The 16,416-nt window shown below is 42.7% G+C and overlaps 1 protein-coding gene across 1 annotated transcript in view; it reads right to left on the bottom strand.

The window, feature by feature from the left end:
• Window positions 1-1,085: 1,085 nt before the first annotated feature.
• The window catches only part of plppr2a (phospholipid phosphatase related 2a), a gene marked incomplete at its 3' end in the record, with an annotated part of 51,366 nt that continues 36,035 nt past the window's right edge, over window positions 1,086-16,416 (bottom strand). Inside the window, exons 4-8 of the mRNA XM_080044351.1 lie at window positions 4,555-4,675; window positions 3,270-3,520; window positions 2,588-2,764; window positions 2,221-2,348; window positions 1,086-1,194 (exon numbers count right to left, since the gene is read on the bottom strand). Coding sequence (XP_079900477.1) covers window positions 1,086-1,194; window positions 2,221-2,348; window positions 2,588-2,764; window positions 3,270-3,520; window positions 4,555-4,675 — 786 coding nt within the window. The remainder of the gene's footprint in view (window positions 1,195-2,220; window positions 2,349-2,587; window positions 2,765-3,269; window positions 3,521-4,554; window positions 4,676-16,416) is intronic.

The raw sequence follows: 16,416 nt of genomic DNA, 5'->3' as shown, positions 1-16,416 counted from the left end.
CAAAAAAATAAAAAAAAGTCAGTTGGCATCTCAGAGAGTGATTAGTATGAAGGGACTCCTCTTCTCAAAGGGACACACAAAAAGAAGTTTGCACCTGAATGTGATGCACTTTTTTCGGGCTCACTGTTGTGCCACCTGCGAGTCGGGAGCTTGGCTTTGTCTTATCGAATGTGTTTGTATTTCACATCACTTTTTTTGGCGAAGCTTCAACCATCTGAGAGAGAGAGAAGAAGAAAAACATGGAGAAGATGTCGGTGCTTTCACTCTGTTTGCTGTTGTCTGGTGCTTCTGCCGAGAGATGTCAGACGAATTCTTTGATCTCAGTAAACCTCCTGTGGAGTTGAGTAGGGTGTGTGTGTTTTTGTGTTACATTGTGAAGTGTGTGTACGAATTGGAACAATATAAGGAGAGGATGTTAAAAGGTGACCGAGGGAGAAAAACTGTTTGTGTGTGGGCGTGTGTGTGTGTGTGTGTGTGTGTGTGTGTGTGTGTGTGTGTGTGTGTGTGTGTATGTGTGTGTGTGTGTGTGTGTTGATGGCTCGCCGAAATGAAATCTCAGCAGTGTAGTCTCTTTCAGCGGGCTTCTTTGGTCCAACCATCCTGACAGCATAAAAGCGGGTGTTATACCGGGATTTCATTTCACTGTCATGTTAAGCTTTCAGCACGGGCCTCCTTCAAACGTGTGATATCTGTTCCGTACGTACGGAGAAAAAAAAAGCAATGGACATTCTCAGTGGCCACAGTTTGATGTGGTTTGTTTTTTTTTTCTTCCACAAAAACACCACTGAAGATGAGCGTATAAGCTTCACACAATCGAGTTCCTTTTGATAAAAAAAAAGTGAACAACACAAGTAAGAGTTGTACCTGACTCTGTCTTTACTTTACTGGTGTGTTCCAGCAAAGAGAAAAGTCTTTGAAGAGTAGTTTGCCTATCGGTTCCCCGGGGGTTTAAGAGAGGGCAATAGGGTGTGGTGGGGTTTGGGGTTAGGGGGGGGTCTAGACCTGCGTTGAATAGGAGCGCTGCAGCGTGGCGTAGCGCCCAGCCGGATGGGCGGCGCAGTGCGGCGAGTGCTGCTCAGGCTGGTCTAGACTTCGCTGGAAATGGAGCGAGACGGTATGAGGACATCGGGGGTGGCGGGGAACCGATAGGGCTGATGGTCATGTGATCTCGGTGAACGGAGATCCCCGCGGAGTCTGCAGGGGAAAGAGAGGAGTGAGAAAGAGAGAGAGAGAGAGAGAGAGAGAGAGAGGGGAAGCCAGGGAGAGAGAAAAAGTGAAGAAAGAATAATCAAGAGCAATGCACGGGGGGGATGAGGGGCAAAGGAGAGGAGGAGGAGGAGGAGAAAACAGATGCAATAGAGCATAAAAACAGAAATAAGAGGGCGACAGATGACGGTGGGGAGGAAGATTTAAAGTTGGTTAGAATGGTTGGACGTAGGTGTTGTAAGGCAGGGAGGAGGAGGAGGAGAGTGCAGGATGCTGGAGAGGAGAGTGAGGGACAAGGGAGCAGATTGAGAGGAGAGGTGGGAGACAGAGGAAAAGAGGCAGTCAGGTCAGGTGAGGGTTAGTGACAGTGACAGACCACAGAAAGGACGCAAGACATTCTCCCTAAATACTTGGACGTGGCTGCCCGCTATCACTGCTGCTCCACCCCTTGAATCGACCATATTAAGAAAGTGCAGCGCTGTCGAAGAGGAGATACAACCCAAGGGGACCTCTGCCAATGGCTTTCTATGACTATTTCCTCATTTTCCCATTAGCCTCAGCTGTATTCATAGCTTTCTGCCGGTCAACTGCTTTGCATTACATCTGAATGGTTAATTACACCTCAAGTGTGTCAGCCGAACCGCTGACTCGACTCACAGGGATAAGTGACTCTCTAAATCCCAGGTAACAAAGGACATGTGTAACCCTGTACAGTTAAAGAGGAAGGTAGCACCTCTTTCTGAAGCAAACCATCACACTAGCATTTGTTCCGTCCTTTATTAAGCTACGTTTCTATCAGCCTACGTCAAGGCTTAGAAGGATTCACTTGGGTGTTGGTGGATGCTGGTGGGGGGCCAGTTGCATGCATGTTTTAGGAATTGTTCTCTTTGGGGTAAAAAGGGGGTGCACCATGAAATTCAGGTAAGAGACAAGGGGTGTGTATCTCAGCCTCTCGTTTGGGACCGCAGCCGTGCCTCACACCCACCGCCGCCCCTTACCTGAGGGCCACTTAACTTTTCGAGTGGACTCTCCACACAGGGCAGCGTCACCATCGGCATGCCCAGCACAGACTCTGGGCGCTGGGGTCGAGGCGGTGGAGGACTGGGCTGCATCTGCTGGAAGTTGTTAATCACACAAGTCACCTGGAGATAAAGAGACAAGGAGTCAGAGAGAGAGGCAGGACTAAAAGAGAGATACGAGGAGGATTTACCCCATGCTTGGCCAGGCACTAATGCAACTGTCTGTCAAGCTTTACATTTCTGCAAGGTGCTTGTATGGGCAAACTGGTATCTTTAAGGTTTTTGGACGGTATTGTCTTTCATTTTACAAAAACACACAAAATCCTCTCTGAACTGCCCTTTCTAGTCAAGTATCCCCTCACCAGGAATACAGCGATGGATCCCCCGGTGAAGAACCCTGCCAGGACGTCAGCCCAGTGGTTGCGGTACTCAGCCACCCTGACCACGCCTACCAGCATGGCCAGACACAGCAGGGTGAGGCTGATGGTGGGCTTGGTCAGCCGTGTGCCTTTGGTTTTGAACACCAACGTCACGTACATCTGCAGAGGAGCACAGAAGAGGGTACAACTAGCACAGGAAAAAAGCTAGTATTCTTGCTTCCCCCCCGACTTGTCCGCGCCATTCGCTTCAAGTGTAATTTAACTTATTTTAAGTAACACATTAGTGGCACTGTTCTAGATTTAAGATAATCACTTATTGCAAAATAAGATTATTGCATTATATCTAAGCATTTATAAGATGAGATTTATCTTGAAGTTAGCTAGAAATACTCACATGACATGAGCATTGGTTACTAGTAATAGAAGGAGCTTTTGTGTCATAGTAGCCAGCCTTGTAATCCCCATAATTCAAGACTATTGAAGTCCCTACATCTCAGTGAAATGTTGCTTGTTAGGTGATTGTTTCTTATAGTAAGTTTCCTGAGACCATTTTACTTAATTGTGCTATATAAATAAACTTGCCTTGAAATACATCTGTTAATACAACGCTCAGCATGCATTTAAAGGGAGCGGTAAGCACCACATCCATCACGCTCCAACCTACCACTGTGTACACTGCGGAGTAGACGCTGATCGCGGCGTCCTTGGAAGGGAAGGATTTCCGCGCAGACATGACCACCAGCGGGTTGCCCGTGCAGGCTCGGCGCTCTGCTATGTACTGCATGGTGGACTGGCAGCCCAACGCTGTGTAGTTGGGTCGGCAGGCAGACAGGAAGTGAGGCGTCTGGTTTCCTGTCACCACCTGGCCGGCATTGGCGAAGATGGTGGTGGTGAACAGGCCGAAGGCATAGACACCTGGGTATAGGAGACCAGTATGAGGAAGAGTAAATACCAAACCAAAACAAAGGCTGCATTACAATACCCATACTTTCTGCTATTTAGTAGAGAAAAGATTTAGGATGTCCCAATTCTTATGGTCAGATTTAGTATACTTAAAAATACTGGCCGGATGTCTACTACATCCAGCGGAGATTTTTAGTGTTGAAATCAGCATGCTATTCGGGCGATTATGACCCCACAATCCAGTGTGCACAGGAAGTGACTTCACATCAACGGATGTGAAGCCTTCATATGAAAACAACCGGGGTTGCGACGAATATAAAAGCACGAGGTCAGATCAAGGCGCAATGTTATGATGAAATAAATAAATAAAAGTATGTCTTAATTGTATGCCTACTGCATGCTAACTAGATTATTTTTATGATGTGGTATGTAGTATAGAGAGGAAGGAAAGAGAATGCAATTCGGAATGCAGGGAAAATCACAGCACAGCGATGGTGTTAATGGCGGAGAGACAGAGTCGAGAAATAAGTCTAAAGATAAAGCAGAAGATGAAGAGATTGCACATTAGAAGTCTGACAGAGAGCAACACCGAAACACTTAACAGCACTATGAGATGAAACGGGTGATAATGCGTTTTTTCCTCCCCCAAAATAGGCCTCAACACATTGTTATCAGCTGAGGTGTGAAATTGCAACAGAAGCCTTCACCTCAAGATGCAAATTTGTACGCTACTTAATATTCACAAGAGTGTTCCTGCCATGATCCTGAATATCTTTCGGCAATTATTTTTATTCCATTTTATCATCCAATTAACAGCTAATGTACATGTACAAGCTGCTGCTCCCGTTGACAAACTCTGAGGTGCTGCAGGGCACGTTCTTACAAGTAAACCCTTTCTTTCATGTTATTTTAATCTGAATTGACTTTGTTTCTTACTTTCTATGTCAAAACCCACACACATACACACACCTCCTCGCCACAAAATGCCATTTTAAGAAAGCCTGCAAATAGCAAAGGAGCCATGTAAGACAAAACTGTGTGTTCACCTAGGAAGCGTATGATGCGTCTCACGAGGGGGTTGAAGTAGCAGCAGTCTGCGGTGACTATGGTCTTCTCCTGGGTTCCCTCTGCCTTGGTGAAGAAGGCACACAGCTCTCCGATGAGAATCTGCACACAAAGAAAGAACAGAACGTTGGATGCCATTTTATTTGATCAATTTATAGAATGTATCGTAACTATATAATATGGGTTCATACGCCTTCACACCACTGTTACAACACTCAGCCACACGCTCATACACACAAATGCCCTGTATGGTTTTTCATTTTCCCAGGTTTTTTCTCAGATTCCCAAACTGAGATGATAATAATCAGGTAGCTATCATGTACAACAAAGACACATCTTCACATTTAAGAAGTTGGATTAAGCCAATGTCGCCGCCAAATTACTACAATTATTATTTGATTCAATTACTTTTTTTCTGATGACTGATCAATGAACGGGCTAATTGTTGCAGCTCTCATTGTAGCCAGTACCAGGAAATGAATCTGTGTCTCTTCAGAAGAATTTAGGTCTTCTTTTCTCAGTATTATCTCATTAAGTTTTTTACTAGAAAACGTGACAAATCCCTTACGTACCTTTCAAATAAAAGGCAAGAATTAATAATAAATAGCAGTGGTTGAGGCAAGTGTAGAACAAGTGTCAAGTATTCTCCAGAGGTAAGATGAACATAGGGAGGAAGGATATTCGCTTAAGACTTCCTTTTATCTCAAACAAGTTCTTTGCATTAACAATCTATATGAGCTCGCAGTCTGGAGATTTCTATGGTTGGAAATAGTAGCCATTGTTTTGGTGTGTTCTTTGTGTGACGAGCATCAGGCTATATAGTGGCAGCGGGTTTGGGCAGGTGACTGTGTTCATTTCACTCCCTGTGAGGCTGAACAGCGGTGCCACTCCACGCTGATGATCACTTAATGGACTGCGACAGCGAGACTCATCTGTATGTGAGCCTCCAGCACTCAAAGACACAGAGACACCGACTACAACTAAGCTCCCTCAATGAATAACTATCTGTGTCAGAGATACACTTCATCTGAAATCATCTCCGGCAAGTTTACGCGCTCTGATGTGACAGTTAGCGGGACCCACTTCTACGCTGACCGTTTTCCTCAAACCCCATCAACCTCGTTCGCCCCTCTTTCCCATGGTTGACATAATCCCCCATTAATTCCCCCACAGTGACAATGTCTGAAAACTAGAGGTGGGCATAGATTAATTTTTTTAATCTAGATTAATCTAGATTAATTTTGAAATTAATCTAGATTAAAATGGCTCATTTGAATTCATTCATAATATGTGTGTGCTCCTAAATAATGACTCAAAGTAAGTCTTTGAGAACGTGTTTCTCAAGCCAGGTGGCGCATCAGACCAGGGGCTCATCTCCTGTTTCCAACATGCATCACAAACTGCTTGAGGAAGCTGTTCTACTATGATAATTGGTGATGAAAATAAATAATGTTCAACAAGATGTACTTGTGTTTACAAACTGTTTATTCAGTTAAACATGAACTTTGAACTGTAGGCCATAAGAGGTAACGATGAATTGTTTAGGGCTGCAACTAACGATTATTTCAATAATCGATTAATCGGTCGATTATTTTTTCGATTAATCGATGAATCGGATAAAAAAAATAAACATTTGTAAATGCTGCATCTTTATTCAAAAACGGAACATTACTTCAAATTCACAGTGCACACTGAAGTGTCAAAACACCAGGTTATTGCTCCAACGTCCCGGAACTATTAAAAGTAATATTAAATGATAAAAAATTAATAATAAACTTAACTGGGATAACACAAAAAAAAACATACAATGTATGATATACATTTATACAGTATAAGGGATGTCCATGGTAAACCAGTCAACCGATAATATTTTTAACCGGTAAATACTAACGGTTAAAAAAATTAAATCATCTTAATTTCTCTCAGATGACAGGAGAGTTAATTTGTATTGATATTGATACCATTTTCAAGACTCCTTAACGATCCAAGTCTTTATTGATATCAAAATTGATAATTTTCTATTATTTTGTTGAAATAGAACTTGTATTATTGCTTTAATTGCTGATATGATCATAGCTCTAGATAGGACATTAAACAGGTCATAATTCCATTCCATCTTTACTATCTATTTTATCTTGCTGGGAAAACAAGTTTCGCCAAAATCTCAAATTTCTTTTTTTTTGTGTTGCATTTGAACACATCAATCATATTACTGAGCCGGCCTGAACACATCACAGTTGACATGTTTGCTACTTTTTTTAAGCTAACTAGCTTTATATCCTTCTGATTTTAACATGGATTTAAAATCTGGATCACTATTTTTAACTGACGGGACTTTCTACACCGTTCGGTTGTATGATTACTGCCGCTGCATTGAATGACTGTTGATGCGCCGATGCCGATTCTCCGAGCACGTCTGCACACCGTCTGCAGCAGCAGCTGACAGAGTTTTTTTGGACTAGACGGATACTGAGTTGATGGAGTTTTTTTAACCCAAAGAAAGCAAAGGTACAACACTTTTATATAGGCCTGCAGTCCAGTGTTAGATATGACCAAAATACAAGCTGTGGCCGCTCACACTATAGCTTTCCCGCACGTGAAGCGAGCCTTCACGTGCGGAAGGGGGTTCACCCCGACGGCGAACAGCATCTCCCCTGAGCCGAACAGGAGGTGGAATTAAGAGATTAACGGCGATATTTTTTTTATCGCCCGATAAGAGTTTGGCGTTAACGCAGCCGTTAACGCCGTTATCGGCCCACCACTACTGAAAACAGAAGGAGATCTGAGATCATCGGAGAGAGAGAAACAGCGGTGCAGGAGCGTGACAAAGACAGATGAACCCTGACCATGTTTCTGTCAAATCTCATCCTTCCGGGCATTTCCAAACGAGTCGAGCCATGGTAATAACATGCAGGGCCCCCAGTAAGTGCACTAGTGCTGTGAAGTGCGTGCCCAGCCAACTGCTTTCTTCCATTAGTGAAACACAACCCAAGTGGGGGGGTTCCATGGCAACCCTCCAAACATTAATACCAGCGTGAAATCAAAGCAGAGGGGGTTCAATCAGTAGCTTCAAATCAGAAATTTCGTGGCACCGTCACACTGTGGACAACCATGTATGGGGTAATTATGAAAAGGCAGCCTGGTTGCTGTTTCCATGGGGACTGCCGGACCGTGGAGGGTTTGAGCGTGTGTGTACAACAAAAAGTGGGATAATAGTAGTGTGCACTCTCTCATGGACAAGTGCTCTTGAACATTTTGCCTCGGCGAAACTGTCAAATGGCGCTGTTCAATTACACCGGCTCTATTCTAATCTGCTTGCCTTTGGTACCAGGTACTTTTCGGGTGGTTATTTTCCATAAGTTATCTTGTTATGGACCATAACAACATAGTATCCATGATAATACTGCCACTGTGTTGCTGGTTGTCATAGATGTTAGCGGCTCATTTTAAGCACAAATGCGTTTTATACTCAGTCTTCATCAGGGCGATTATTTGCATATTTAGTTTTTGGATGAAGTAACGTTAGGAATTGTTTTCATTCTGAGAAACATGCCGTGTCATAGCAGGGAATTTAATAGTTTGTATTTATTTTTTCTACATGTTTCGTTAACCAACGTGCACTGCCATATTTTCGCATGACCCGCGTCCAGCTTGATTTTCTAGCCAACCACCAATGTGAGGAACAGCTGTTCTTTGTCGAGCGACGTGGTTGTCCAGGACGCCATATTTGAAAGAAAGTAGAACTACAACTGGAGAGACAGCAAGCTCAAAATCTGTGACCGCTACATCAGCTTGGCTGTTTGTTATGCAGGATAGGATGCCATTCACTGACGCTCTGACCAATCACCCTTTAGTACCTGGAACCTAGACGGAGTAGGTACCAGGGACTTTCATATAGTGGAAAGCCAAATAAAGTGAGTAGAGTAAAGTAGCATAGAGCCGATAGCCTGTAATGGAAAAGTGCCAAAACAGTAGGTGGTTAGCCTTTGTGGTGTGTGTTCATTCTGTGTATCTGTGAGAGGCCTCTTAAGACAGTTACCCTCCCACACACTTTTCAAAATCAACACCAAACCTTCACCACTTGTACAGTTTCGGTATGATTTACTTTCTAAACATAACCTCCTATTGTCCAACCAAATTGACCAACATGAATGAGAAGCACAAAGTGGATGAAATGATTTGCTCTTCACCTTCTCATGTTACCCTCGGCAAGAAATCAAATAAGGTTATTTTAATTTCCATTGCAAAAACTGCTCAAACTCACAGCTACAGTTCCTCCTCATCACTCATCAAGGAGAGTGTCCTTGGAAATAAAGGTGTGTGAGAGATTAAGTGAAGGAGCGAGTGTATAAGAATACAATTGAGTAAGGAAAAAAGAGTAAACAAAAGGTAGAAGGTAGGAGGAGGGGGATGGGGTTAAGAGTAGTACCGCAGGAATGAAATATTCATGATGTCATCCACGTGAATCATGTAGAGCATTGTTTCAACCAAAAACGAAACTATGTTTGTAGACAAGGACAAGTACTAATACATGCATACTCGCATGCATCATTTAGGTGTAGAACAAGGACAAGGAGCGGTTGGATAAAACTTTAATAAATACACAGGACATGATTAAGTCTGTGTGCGTGCACAAACAAACCCATTTTATCGTCCCCACAAGGAAGCCGGAGGATCCTGCTCTGTGTGTGTAAGTAATTAGATCTCAATTTGTGTCAGTAGGTATTAGCCGAATGTGAAAGTTCATTCAGGCCGGCCCCCCTTTTTTATGAACACGTGTCTATTAGAAGATGATAACCGGGGATGTTTTACTGGAGATGAATGAAGATGATTGTTGAGATGAAGAAGCAGCAGAAAAAAGGTCTGTATATATGCTCATTTTCCACATCATGATGACAAGGCCAATGAGGTATTTTAAAGGTATTATGTACAACACCAGATTTACTAATGTGTTTTCATGGATATTATAAAAACTGCTGGTGGCTCGTATTGCATCTATGGTGCCCACCGTCTCTATCGTTGTGTCTTTGAGCAAGACACTTAACCCCCAGGGGGCGCTGACCTCTGTGGCAGACCCGGCTCAGTGACCCTGCATGTGTATGTTCGAGATGTAGAAGGGAATAGCGAATAAGTCATTTGGATTACCTTGTGTGACTTATGTTGCATGTGTTGACTGACAAAATAAAGACTTAACTAACCCATTTCATAAAAAGATTGTCCTAAACTGGACAATGTAGGCGACAAACAGCCTATTGCGCCATCATCATGTTGCATTAGTCAATAAAGCTGCCAGCGTTGTAGAATAAGCCTGAATGATGGCACTGCAGCAGAGCTTTGAGACACAGATTGCTTCCTTTAGTATTCCCTCCCGCAAAAAGAAGACAGCAGATGGAAATAAAATGTATGCTAGACTCTGTCTGAGCCATTCCATTTAATGGATCGATGCTGTGAGAAGCTCTAAGACGGGCTTAACATGAAATAAATCCCTAACCCAAAGGACTACGCAAAAGTCTCCAACACTCTACTCCACTATTGCAGTTTTACGTCTTGTGAAAGCTTAAGTTATAATTAATCGCTTTATTTTTGTGGTATACTTTGTTTATTAAAGCTATAGTGCTTAACTTTTTCATAAAAATGAATGCTGGTTACATTCAAGCCATTGCCAAGTTAGTTGGCATAACGTTGATTAAGCAGATCGTCTCCACGAAACACTATTTCTACTCAGTATAGAAGAGTTTACAAACCGACACTGGTGCAGGAGCTCAGAAAAATCCTAAAAACAGCCCAAGAAATGTCTCAGTTGTTGATTCTACCCGCAAACACCTGGATGTACAGCAGAAGGACTAAAATCCTTGCACAATCACCAAAGGTTTACCTTGTGTAGATGCACCGACAGTGTTGTTGTAATTACACAGAATTCCTCATGGGGGCAACAAACATTTTGCACTATGGCCAACAATTCATAGTTCACTAACATAGCTTGTCTTTGTGAATTTAAAAGGTCTTAGGGGTCTTGAAACTAAAAAAGTGTTTTTTTTCTCAAAGTTATTCTTTTTCTCAACGCCTCTGTCAGAAAATACCCCCCTGACCCTCAACAGTCTCATGTAGTGAATGCTCAACCTTAAATGATCACCAATGAGCAAATTATCCAGCAGAAAAAAAACCTCTGTCCTGACTCCTGAGATATATTTCATCTTTCTTTGCCATCTCGGGTAATGAAAGCACGCTGCCGCTCCTTGGATTGCACAGACCCACTGCAGAACCCAATTCCGTGAAGACCATAAGACCTAATGCTTCTGACAAGATTGGGGAGCTTAGTCATGTGTAAAGTACAAAGAGATGCCTGGCTGTCACTAGCATCCCATTATCAGTCGTCATCTGCAGCGACCTCAATCTCGGCAATGTGAGTGTACAAGTGAGAGTGGGGCTAATGGATGATACCAAAGACACTGCACCTGTCTGAGTGCGTCAGGATCACCATCACCTTTACTCATCACATCAGCCTCTCGAAGGGACTTTGACCGCGTGGAGAGGATGCCAACAGGAGGGTGAAAACACGGAACGGTACGCAGACGACACGATCATTCTCAACACACTGACATGATGAAGAACGACAACTGAGAAAAGAACGCGATCTCAGTGATGGATGTATGGATGTATGCATGAGCACAAAATTAGTATAACGCAAACACGACTGCATCTTTAACGACAGAGTCTCGGGAAATGCCCACCCATTTACACACGTGCACGCACACACACACACACACAGACACACACACACACAGACACATACACACACACACACACACACACACACACACACACACACACACACACACACACACACACACAGACACACACAGTGATGCCGTTAGTTCCATTAGGAAAAGTGTGATTGCACATTGTAACCACTGATAGCCTGCTGAGAATGTGCCCTGGCGCCTTAACACTATAGTTTTTGCAATTATACTGGTATGCTGTAAGAAGAATAGATTCATCTTTTTATTTTTATTATATATCCTCCAGGAGGAAACCTTCTTCATCATTGTGTTGCAGCCTGCCTGGCTAATCCCTGTCTTTCTCTTTGATCTCTTTTTCATTGTTTTGCTCACTGGAAGGAGAAATAGGTTATAATATATTCTATCTTCTCCATTTTTATCATCTGTTACATGCATTCCTGAAAACAACCTGCATTAAGCTGTGTTACGCGACGCAGTGTATCAATCATCCTTTTTTCCTGCTCTCTCCCATCTTCTTTGTCCTTCTCCCTGTTTTGTAATGGTCCTGCAAACAGACTTGGGGTCAGCCCCATGACACTACTCACACGGTGTTGTGAAATATGCACCTTCTGTGAAGCAACTATGGGTCGACTCGAATACCAGAAATTTCCTGGAAATTCTTGTCAAAATCGGTTCCATTTTCCTTGAAAAAATAGCTTCATGAACGTGGTATTCTTAGCCGGTGTGTTTTGTTGATCTGTGTGCACCCCATTGTTGCCAGACTTGATTTAAATTACCAAACAAATATACTGCTCCAAACTTCATTGTTATATATAGAACACTCAAAGTATTGTATAGTAGGTAATATCATCATCCTTACCATTCCCTCTTCATGAGAAATGCCAGAGATGTGTAAATGCTAACGCTAACCCAACATTTCCTACCGCTGCAGCTTCAAAATAAAAACATTTCACTTTTAACTATTTTTCCGACGTAGCCTCATGAAGTATTTGTCACAGAAGTTATGGGTTGACAAGGATTTCTCATCAGTCATTGCTGCTATTTTTGACAGAAGATCATTTTTAGTAACTGCGATCGAGCAAGATGGATCCCCCGCTGTGAGCTTTACAATTCCCTGCTGTTGGGTAGAAAACAAGTCGCACTGTGCACAGCGTAAAATGAGATTGCAGTGTCTAATGGCATGGTGGCAACAAGACAATTATTGACTCCCTTATTAAAACCACAAGACCTCTGTGAAACACCAGTTGCTCTTTTGTTGTACTTCTGACAGAGTAGCTGCTCAACGAGTGAGCTCTCAATGTTGTCACCACCAGTCACCAAAAGTGTTGCTAGATCAACCAGGACTGAAATCCTTCAAATGTTTCAACTGTCGTAGCCAAATGAATAGTCTGTAACGCCTTGAGTGAATGAAGACTGTTCATTGAGGGGCTTTATATGATGTGCCTCGCCTCCATCTCAACATCAGAGTGCAGAGCAGCATTCAACAGAAGCAGCAAGTGTAAACACGTCACCCTCATATTGTCAGTAAAATACCAAAAAACAAAGCCCTTATGCTTCAGGGGCCGTATTCACAAAACATTTTATCTTAGCGCTAAGAGTACTCCTAAGGAGCACTAAAAGTTCTTAGTAAGGAGTCATTTCTTAAAACCTATTCACAAAGCTGATAAGACCAACTTTTACTAAGGAATGGGAGGGACTACTAAGCTAAAATGAGGGGGCGGGGTTGACCCTGTTGCTATGGATGACGTCATGTTCATACCTTCTATGCCCACAGTGATTGGCTGAAAGGGAATGAGAGCTAAGAGTGAATTTATGATAGAAACACTGTGGGAGATATCCATATCGTGTCGCTGTATTAAAGTTAAGAGTTTTTAATACAATTAATGACAAGTGACACTGATTTAACATGAAACCAAGATACTGCAGGGTTTCCCACACATTCGTTCACTATTAACCTATAGGCTACAATAGCGCCACATAGGTCTATTCATTTTACATTTTACAATGATTTGAATCGGGACAAATATCCTCATTGAACAGCTGCACGCCATGCACTCTCACTGTATTTCTCTCAACGGCGACTATGCAGCAATAGTCAGACAGCGACAAACCAGGAAATTCACAATTTGGAAACAACAGCCGGCGAAATCGTAAAGTGCATGCGGAAGGAAAAAGGCGAGACGCGCACCTATACAGACAGCGGACCTGTGGAACGGAGGAGATGCTGCGAAGCGCCACATAGGCTATAGGCCTACTCTAGTACGAAATTAAACCCAAACGTGACACCAACAGTAACTTTCAGCGCATCGTAAACCCAAAGCAACTGCAGGAAAAGGAACTTAATAAATATATATATGAATATAATACATATAAATGTGTCTATACTTTCTAAATATAACTTCACTAAGATCATTAAACCCTCACAGTTATTAAAGGTACCTTTTGTTAAGCTCACTATCATTAAATCTCTCCAAAATGCCATCAAATGGTTGTCTGTGAATTACTCTTAGTGACTTAGGAGTCCTCTCGAGGACTCTTAGCTTTTCATAGATTTAGGAGCTAGTTTTAGCGCTAAAATGCTTTGTGAATTAAACTTATCTTAAAAAGTTAGGAGTCCTAAAATTAGGAGTGAAACGCCCCTTATTTTTGAGAGTTACTCCTAAATCAGCACGTTAGGACCTACTCTTAGCCTTAAAATGTTTTGTGAATACGGCCCCAGTGTTACTCGGCTGGCTTTCATTTACAGCACACAGCTCAGTTTTCACCTCAGGTCAGCACTGTGAAGATGTGCACGAATACATATCAAAGAAGATGACAGGAATGAGTGTAAAGTAAAGTAATAATATAAAATCAATCTAAAAACATTCAACCCTAGACAAGTGAGCACATTTACACACATCTTCCTTTTCCCACTCAATCGTTCATCTGTTTAATTGCCTCTATTCATTTTCAAAGTCTTAATAATTTCATTCAGACACTCGCACACACTACATACAGAAATGCAGAGAATTGGTCCAGTGGCCAAAAGCAAAGATGCAAGAATATAGAGGGGTGTGTGGTGGCGAGCTGGGCTGCTGCACCGTTGTTGTGAATGCAGATTGGGAGCTGGCATTTCGTCAAGAGATCTCTGAGGTGCTGAGTGAAGCATGGCAGTCCACCAGCCACACAGGACCCCTGAGGTGTCCCTCCTCTCTGCCCGACTGAAAAATGGAGCCAAGCTAAGAAGCAGAAACGACAGCCCTCTGCTCGGCCTAATGTCATTTCACAGGAACGGATGGGTGACTTCTGCCAAAACACCTATAGATAGTCAACAGGAAGGCATAAACATATTCTCTCTGTCACTCTCTCTCTCTCTCTCTGGTTCAATCAGGGTGACGCAACAATCCGCCTGGGGCCCGCCAGGAGAACGCTACGTGGAGCAGACAGCTCAACTGTGAACCCAACTACAGAGGGGAGTCAAGTAGAGGCGCTGCTTAAAGGTGACAGGGAAAAGAAAAATGTGACAGATGGAAGTTGGAACACAGAGATTGTTTGATGATGCAAATATCAAAAATGGCCCAGGTGATGCAACACTCTGCCGGCTTAGGGTAGGGTGATTATTATTATCGCGAGCAGTTTAGATCAGTGCTGTGATCGTGTTCCAGGCAAGAGTGGGAACTGTGTAGACTGTGGTGAATTACACATCTGTATGGATATCAGCAGCGCAGATAGTTAAGGCAGATAAAGCCGATTTAATGTGCACGGAGGAAAACAACACGTGCCCATTTCCTTCCATGAATAGCCTCCCTATCAGTTTCTCTCTGATATGTGATATGATCTATTCTCTTCTTAAATGTGCTGCAAGGCCTGATGGAATATTCACTGGTTTACATCAGGGGGCTAAACCGCTTTCATAACGACATTAGATAGAATCATTGGATGACGATACAATATTTGCCAATATCACAGTATGTTACAACTTCGATTCGATTCGATTTGATTCATGGGCCTGCGATGGATATGAGATGATAACATTTAATACAACCTGTTACGTATACATATATTCACAATTATTTATTTTTTTCTTAGCTCTTCAAGACATTTAATTGCAAAAATCTATTCTTTTTCGTGGAAATAGTGTCACACAGTGCAGAGAGATTATAAAAATAAAAGTATATATTAAAGAAGTCAATATGCATCAGTGTTTGGGGGATGCATTCATACAGTTTGATCTTACTCCAAATAATTTATATATACAGTATATATCGATACATTGTTACACGCCTAGTTTGTATATCTATTTATTTTCTCCCCCCATTATTCCTCCAATAACATTATTTTCTACCGCCATCTCCCGTCTTATCACACACTTTCCTCATGTCCCCGACGCACAAATGAAGAGCAGACGTCTTTGGGCAGAGGCGAGAAAGCCTTTACCCAGGCACATATGCTCCCATGGCAGCCAGTGTCACAGCAACCAATGCCCCCCTCTCCCACCATAGAGCCCACAATGCCATCTGTCTCATTAACCCGGGTTAGCAGCATGCTGGCCTAGATTGTGTTCATACGTGCGTGCGTGCGTAGGTCTGTGTGTTAAAGAAGAAATTGGATATGGCATGGAGTGAGTTATACAAATATAAGAAGAAAATCGAAAGGCAAAAGCTTAAAAAGAGGAGACTGAGTGTGTGAGTGACTGTGTGTTAGACAGACCAACTGAAAAGCACTGATCCGTGTCTTTGCAATTGGGCGTGAATGTGAGAGTTTTCTTCTGGGGCTGGTGTGAGGTCACTGTTCCTCTGGGTGAAGCAGAGGACAGTTTAATGTCAGTCGACTGGAGGATGAGAGGACACCTATGTTATATATGTACAAGGTTTCCGAAATATGCTTAAGGGTAAAGATAGGTCTAGATACAAAAGCCACTCACACAATCAAACAGAGTGGATGGGTTCATTTAAAGCCCTGGGTGTTATTCATTGTAATATATGTATTGATTTACATACTTAAACAAACATAAACATTGTATTTTAAGGCAGTGTGTTTCCTCAAAGGTCAAGCACTTTCAAGATGGCTTGCTACTGGTCAGTAATGTTATGCATCGGACTTCCGGCTTAGCGATCAATGGAG

The sequence above is a fragment of the Ammodytes marinus genome, assembly GCF_949987685.1.
Source record: "Ammodytes marinus genome assembly, chromosome: 16".
Lineage (NCBI taxonomy): Eukaryota > Metazoa > Chordata > Actinopteri > Uranoscopiformes > Ammodytidae > Ammodytes > Ammodytes marinus.
This window is presented reverse-complemented; position numbering and strand designations above follow the sequence as displayed.